This window comes from Nannospalax galili, unplaced genomic scaffold, assembly GCF_000622305.1.
Source record: "Nannospalax galili isolate Female #2095 unplaced genomic scaffold, S.galili_v1.0 scaffold158, whole genome shotgun sequence".
NCBI lineage: Eukaryota > Metazoa > Chordata > Mammalia > Rodentia > Spalacidae > Nannospalax > Nannospalax galili.
This window is the reverse complement of record NW_008345290.1, coordinates 9,338,529-9,346,421: the sequence shown is the minus strand read 5'-3', so window position 1 is coordinate 9,346,421 and position 7,893 is coordinate 9,338,529. Positions and strand designations below refer to the sequence as shown.

Genomic DNA, 7,893 nt, shown 5'->3' with positions numbered 1-7,893 from the left:
TGTAGTAAAGTAATGATAAACGTTTCCATCAAACAAATACTTATTAAAGGGGCCAAAGAAGTCACAGTTTCTCTGTATGGATTAATTCTCAACATTTAAGTAGCTCACTGCAAAGAGAATAGCAAGCAGGCAGTAGCAGAAGAACCAACTGCCGATTTCCACATATTCTTTAAATCCCTTAACAATCGTCCCATTTTATAGATGAGGAAATTGAGGTCAGGAGAGCTCAGCTCTTTGCCAAAGATCATGTAGTGGTCAGAGATGTTAAGCTCCGGCTGCCTCATTATGTGCTGAGTAGCACAGAAAGACACTGACCCAGGTTGCTGGGGTTCAGGGGTTTGCTCACCTGAAGAGTTTTTGAGGCTAGCCACAAGATGCGTTAGGGTAGTCCATTAAGAGGACTATCCCATCTAAAGAAGAGAGTCCCTTTCAGCCAGCTAGATAACAGAGTTGCTGATTTAAATAGAAGTTTTTAAAAATTCCTCAACAGAAAATTTTCATTTTATATTGGAATGTGTTCATTTCACTGTCACTTCTGTAAATATGTCTTTGTGCCTAGTAGGTACAAGGAACCCTAGCCCAGACTGCATTCGCACTCAGTATTGAAAAGTACATAAGAATTGCATGAAGTGAGGCATAACCATACTTTGTTTGAAAAAGCTTTCGCACACACTGGCTGCATCCTCCTACCCCAGGCAGTGTTGTTCAAAAAGCAAGTGCTGGGTATGTTCTGTTCTCAGGGCAGTGGCTGGGAGTTTCTGAGGGGGGCTCCTTCCCAACTTGTATAGTGTTGAGAATTTCTGATCATTCCTCATGAAGAAGTTCCCAAGTGCAGCACTGACCAGACCTGACCAGGGTATGGGAGCTTGTTGGGCACGAGGCGTCAGACTCTGCTGGCTGATTCCTGTCTCGGGTAGGAATTCAGAAAGGAGTAAGTAAAGTCTATTTGCTGATAAGCACAAAAAATTGATTATTCATTCTTGTTATTGAACACTAACTCCGTGTTATGTACATAATATCCCCCAATAATAAATGAAGAAAGTTCCATAATAAAATTCATTAGAAATCAACATAAATTAAAAGCCAATGTAAAATTAAGATATAACCCCCAAATTTCAAGCAGATAGTGGGGCTTATTTCTTTAGTTTGTGGCTTGTCCCTAAAATCCCACTGCTGTGTTTATAACAAGGATCCACTTTTAGAATGTTCTTCCAAAGACCGTGCAATGATTCCACTTGTAGTCAGTTGGGGATGAAGAGAGGGCAAGGGACCCAGGGAGCGTGCAGCAGAGGATGGCACGGGAAACGCCCCCTCCAGCCCCTGCAACTTAACGTGAAGGACAGTGGCACGGACGGTACCATTGAAAGCCACAATTAACTACCACAGCTACTCCAGGGCCTATGAGCTTTCAAAGATGTCTAGTCAAGCAACAGAAGAGACATACTCCTATCTGAATGCCCTCTTGCCTGGCTGCTGGATCCTTAGAACAGCGTGTCTATTCTTCACCTTTTCATCTCTCCAGAGAAGAGGGCACACTGAGCAGATGTTGAATGTTCAAGTAAACATTTAAAAAGCTGCTGGTGATTTTCCATGATAAATAGTCAATATACCATGTGAGCAAATGAAGAAATAAGATTCAACTAAAAAAAATGTCTTAAGGTTAATTTCCCATTCCGACATCCAAGATTAAAAAAGACTGACATTGGTTTCGAAATGCCAATCAACTAAATTTTCATACATGCTTAACATAAACTCAGAGTATATCCATGAAGAAGCCATTTCATACAAACATTATGGGAGGGCACAGTTCCAAGTGTATCTTCAGAGCAAAATAATTGGAATTTTTGAGAGGAAGGAAAAGGACTTACAAGTCCCACAAGATCCACCCTGTCAGCCCTGGTAGTACATCCACAGGATGCAAAGAAATCAAGGATTTCTGCCAAAAGTCAAAAAAACAGTTTCTCAAGGGAAACAGAAGAGGGTTAAAATGGAAAACAGGAAGGAGAAAATAGTAGAAATTTTATTATCTAAATTAGATCTGTCAGTAGTCAGTGATGGGAGAAACATTAAGAGCCTTGGTGTGGAAAGGTCCTCCACAAGCCATTCTCCACCCCACACTAAATCTGTGGGGCTGAAGGCTTCCATTCCTTTGTTCAAAGATAGCATGCAAAGCTGGAGCAACTTGCTTTCTAAAAACAGAAGCAGAGACTCAGACTAACATGAATGCATATTTAATAGATGCACACATCCTCATGAAGGGCGGACCCTTCGTACTGTTTCCCCGGTCACTGCTGATCAATTTAGCTCCCATAGTCACTGGCCTGGGCCAGAAATCAGAATTTAACAGAAGGCAATGCACGTTTTGTTCCTCCTACCTAGTCTAATCCCCTGGAGCATTCCTCTGCAAACCCTCCAATTTCCAGTTATCATTACTCCATTTGCTGGAACAAATCTCTAATTCTGCCCTCTGTCTCCTTCCCCTCAGCAGCTTTCCCATGAGGAGGCAGTTTCGCATTGGCAACACCCACAAACAAACAGCTTCTTGGACAATGCAAAGGAAACAGGCCATAATTTTCAGGACACCTCACATCAAGAGCTGGTCTAAAGTGGAGATAGCAGATGGGAAAATCCACTTAAACTCGCACAGGGTCCCCCTAACTTTTTGTTTGGTCTGGTGCCCCTGCACTGAGAACGGTCACAAAAGCTGCTGGATGGGGACTCTCAGTGTTGTGACTTTCACAGCTGTCTACACAGAAACAGGCGAGTTAGCAACAGTGTAAACAAATGACAGAACTCAAACCCCGAAGAGGACAACTGTTTCTATCTCTTGTAGATAGCAGTGCTGGGCACAGCTCTTCAAAGTGGAAAAGTACACTGGCCTTTCCCCAGAAGGCCTCTAAATGTCACAGACCGGGCATGCTCTCCTTTCTCTGGACACAGAAAGCTGAAGAGGAAGTGGGCTTGGTTCCCCAGAACTAGGTCAGTGTACATGCATATTTCAGGTATCGGTTGGTGTGGCCTAAAGGACTTCCTCAGGCCTCAGAATTGATGCAAAGCAGCGGGGTTATGTATGTAGTCAAATGTGGAAAACAAAGGACTTTGCTGCCTCCTGCCTTCCTTACTAGCAAGCAGAGGAAAGTCACTGAGGATCCCTCCCACACCAGGGTATGGCAGCAGAAAGGATGCAGACACTTACCTTGAAGTTGTGCGTCTTCTCATAGTTGAAGTGGTTGTCATTGTGTGTGAGGGCGGCCCTTCGAACCAGCGAGGAGATCTGTGAACAGGCAAAGAGTTTGAAAGGAGACCAAAGAAAGCCACCTTTGAGTCCCACCTTTACCCCCAGTGCCACGGCCAGCAGCTCTTGGCGCCTCCTGCCCGGCTTAGACTTCCGAACCACAGCACACTTTTTCTCGTTTTCCAGCCACAGTTCTTGGGAGAACATAGTGCTTGGATCGCAGCTCTTTCGAGTTTCCCTTGTGGAGCTCTCAGAGCCGACAGGGTTGAGATCCGCGGCTAATGTGAGGCAGTAGATTTGAAGCAGCTGTGTCCTGTCTGCAGAGGCCTGCGGCATGTGATCTGGAAGGGCCGGTCGGTATGAGTGATGGAGGGGGCCCTGGCAGTGTGGGGATGGGCCTGCTTTGTGCAATTTCTTATGGCTGGCGTGTGCCTGGAACAATAGCACACATTCATGTGCATAGCCACCCCCAGAAGCAATACCCAGTCAGCACTGGGATTCAGGGAGGCAGCAGCAGCAATTACACACACACACACACACACACACACACACACACACTGGTGTTCAAAGTCTGAGACTGTATCCAATTATTCTGGGCCTCTGAACCTCATTCTGGGCTGGCCTCCAGCAAATTAAGCCTTAAAACCCAGATGACTGATTAATCTTATAGGGATAAAGTCCCATCTATTTTTCAAATCTGCCCAATATTTGAAAGCCATCCCTTTATTTTTACACACGCATAGAAATGGAACAGTCTGAGCTGAGCTGGTTGTGGAAGAAGAGCAAGACATTTTCTAAAGTCCACAAGCTCCACAGTGAGTTAGAAACCAAGAGGCAGGCTATCTCTCTGTGGGATTTTTCCATTTCCCTAGATCTTCCTCTCTCAACTCCCCCTCAATCCCATGAAGACAAGATATTCCTTAACTAAAACCCAAGCATCACTTGTTTTCCTTATAAACACAGCATCTCAGATGCTCCTTCGGTTAGTGCCCTGGCTTCCCCCAATGTCCTTTTTGCTTTTAAAAGCATTTAGTGGCCTCCTGTGGGACCACAGTTTTTGGTCCTAGGTCCTTCTATTAATAGAACTGGAAAAACTGTGATGTCTTGGGACACTCCTGAACCCTAGGTAAACTTGAAGGCAGTGAATGCCAGGCACTAAAATGATACTTTAAGAACTAGAAAACAAGAAGAATGCGGTGGCTGGGTGGGTGTGGAGATGGATGGCTCATGAAATTCATCCTGTGTGCTGAGGCTTGGGCCAATGACTCCACAGAGCCCTCCGAGCAGCCCTGTGGCAAATAGTGAGAGATCAACCCTTGCCTGCTGTGATTCCCTATTCCCATGCTCCATCGTTTCGGCTTGGTACAGAAGTCCACTCTTCCATTTCATCTAGCTACCTTTAATTAGAAGTAACAGCCAAAGTTTACGTGAAACAGTCACTCAGACCACACCAGATAATGTGCAGAATGTACTGAGTGCATTTATTCACTTACTCTTCAGTACACGGGTGTGAAGGAGGAGACTTTTCTGCTCATTTTCTGAATGAAAAGACTGAGGCATTGAAAAACAATTTGCTGAAGGACATGCAGTTAGTTTCAGCAGCAGAGTGAAGACTAAAAGGCAAAACATCTGCTCGCCGCCCCTGAGCACTGAAACACTGTGCCCTTCGGCCACATCCTGCCACCATGCCCCCAAATGCATTATCTCAAATACGGTCCAGGCCTTCTCCTTTTCCCATTGTCCTGCCCTCCAAAATTCAAACTCCCGTGTAAGCCGTGTTGCACACACAGCCATGTTGCACATGCACACATGCTTCCACAGCTCGGAAAACACCATGTCCAAACATGTCTCAGCACTGTGGGCTTCTCCTGGCCTCAGTATCTAGCTCATCTCATTTCCTTCACAACCTAGCAAATGTACTCCCTGGCATACTTAACTTCTTGATGTGGCAGCTTGCTCCTCTTGATTATTCTAACATCATTTTAATGTGTCTACATCCTCAGTAGTATTACATTCTAAGTGAAATGCTAAGAAGACACGCAGACTTCCCACTGGAGGTCTATTGCACCTCTGAAGCACCCTTTCTCATCACATATCATCAGCATTACTATTTTGGATTTGAGGGATCAATGACAGATACTGCTCCCCGCTATACCAAGAACTCACACAGCATGCCCATGTCTGGCTCACCTTTGTTTTCCTTGCAAATGTCTAATGGGATTCCTTGCTATAGCTGCCACTAAACATATACAAGGTTCTGGAAAGTTGTTGCAAATGGAGGAAGGCAAAGCTGTGGAGGAGAGGAAAAATGATGCCCTATGGTATGGGGTCTTTCGAATAAGATGGTCCTCACCATGCCTGCAGCCTGGCTTCCAAGAAACAGACCTCCTAGGAGGCTTTTCCCTCCTGACGGCCCTTTCTCTGACCAGTCCCAAAGTTCAGTTGTCACTGGAGGACTGAGTCAGGGTTTGGCATAGCTTAGAAAGGCCTCCAGGCTTAGCCTTAGGTAGATACTTGGAGACCAGGAATAAAAAATCTTTTTTAAAAATTCTTCACTGCTAGTAAATCAAGACAGGTCTTTTGGTGGCAAAGCAACTGTGTCATGTCACATCCAATTCTGTGATCTGTACTCAGCAAATTGCATGAATGTGCAGTTTCAGAATAAGATAAAATAACTCTTTTCATGGCAAGTGGATAATGAGAAGCTCCTCCTTTTGACCCACTGGTAGTTGAATACAAGCCTTAATATTTTTTCTTGTGTTTCCATCATTACTTATAACCAGCAATTTTTATTTCTCTTCATAGCAGTGATTTCTTTTTCAGACATTTCTTCGACAGCATTTACCCAAAGACAAAATGCATTCAGAAACAGGCAAGAACCACACACAGTTCCCCTAAGAGTCCTATTTATAGAAGTTGCAAATGTTAGCCCTGCAGCAGCATGACAACCCTGTGGGTGACCTTGAGTCACCCTCTTATTAAAGAAAAATGACTACAAAACCACTCCCTCTTCAGAAAGGCTCGCACAGAGCTCTTCTGTATCTGAGCATCTCCAGGGCAGCTCCTTAGTCTTGTTTCCATCCTCTACTACATAGAATGCAGTGTCCCCAATACACAGTGGACACTGGGTCTTACTGATGGTCTTTTTCTAACAGACATCTTCATCTGACCCAGTCTTACCTAAACTTTCCACAGATGAAGCACATTTCTCTTCATGTCCTGTTTAGACACAGGATTTTCCCTCAACTGCTGGCACACGGGCCAGCTCAGTGAAGGGCTGTGCTGTGTGTTGTGAGCTGTTTGTTAGCACCCCTCCCTTGCTTTTACTTACTAGATACCAGTAGAACTGCCATTGTTGGTACTGAAAATGTCTCAGGGCATTGCCAAATACTGCCCATGAGAAAGACTTACCCAAGTGAGGCTTGTCTAGGTTAAATTAATAGCACAAGAATTTAAGAGTGCTTACTACATGCCACATACCATGCTAAGCATGTTGTGTATTTCTACTCACTTAGGATATTTAACACTAGAACACTACACTATTATAAAAACTTTAACACTCTATGAGTACCTATATTATACAGATGAGGACACAGAAACTATGAGACTAAGTGACTTGCCCAAGGTCCCACAACTGGTAGCTGATAGCATGTTGGCAAATCTAAGTAGCTGTAGACTTTCCCCACCCCACAAGAACAACCTTCATTTTTTATTGTGATAAAATATACATAACGTAAAATTGACCATTTAGACGACTTTAATATGTACAATAATTCAATGGTAGGTAGGAGAACCACCATGTTCTGCAGCTGCTGTCACTATCTGGTTTCAGTGGTTGTCACTCCCTAGTTCTTCCTCCATGAAGCCCATGACTACCACCAATATGCTGTCTATAGATCTGCCTGTTCTGAATATTTCATAATGATGGGAATCCTGCAACATATGGCCTTCTGTATCTTTGTACCATGTTTTCAGGGCTTGTTCACAGTGTAGCACTGAATGAAACTTTGTTTCTTGTATTGCCGAGTATGGAACCACTATGTGGATACACCATATTGTGTTGATGCCCTCATCAATTGATGGGTATTTGACTTGTGGTCATCTTTAGGTCATTGGGCCTACTGCTACAATGGACATTCTTTTTAAAAATTATTTACTTAATAACCACTTAATTAGAAGAAGCATTTCCTTACAACAGCATTGACATATTCAATAACAATTTCCAGGGCTAAGATACATTTCTTTCAGAATTGGCTGTAATTTTTAGGTTTACAGTTGAATTAATATGATTATACAATATTGTACTCAGTATAAACCCTATAAGATATAAAATTAAATGAGGTTTTAACCTTTAAAAATTCCATTTCATTACTAAAATACAGTTTTATACAGAAAAATTCATTTTTAATGCAATTAACACTAAGATGTTTGCACATGGTTTCTAATCTCTATATATCTGATTATTACTAGTCACAGTCAGTTACTTTCTGAGCTCCTCGGCATCTGAGCATGGTTATAAAGTCATCAGGTAGATTTCAATGGTAATGTTTTTCACACCTACTGATTATTAAGGAGCAAATTTTTATGCTTTAAAGAATTATTATTTTTTAATTTTTTAAAAAATTCAATATTGTATAACTGTATTAATTCAACTGTAA

The 7,893-nt window shown here is 42.9% G+C and overlaps 1 protein-coding gene across 1 annotated transcript in view; it reads right to left on the bottom strand.

Annotated features, from left to right (window-relative positions):
- Positions 1 to 7,893, bottom strand: part of Chn2 (chimerin 2) — a 344,103-nt gene that overhangs the window by 26,133 nt on the left and 310,077 nt on the right. The window contains exon 7 of the mRNA XM_008841528.3: positions 3,197 to 3,274. Within this exon, the coding sequence (XP_008839750.1) occupies positions 3,197 to 3,274 (78 nt within the window). The remainder of the gene's footprint in view (positions 1 to 3,196; positions 3,275 to 7,893) is intronic.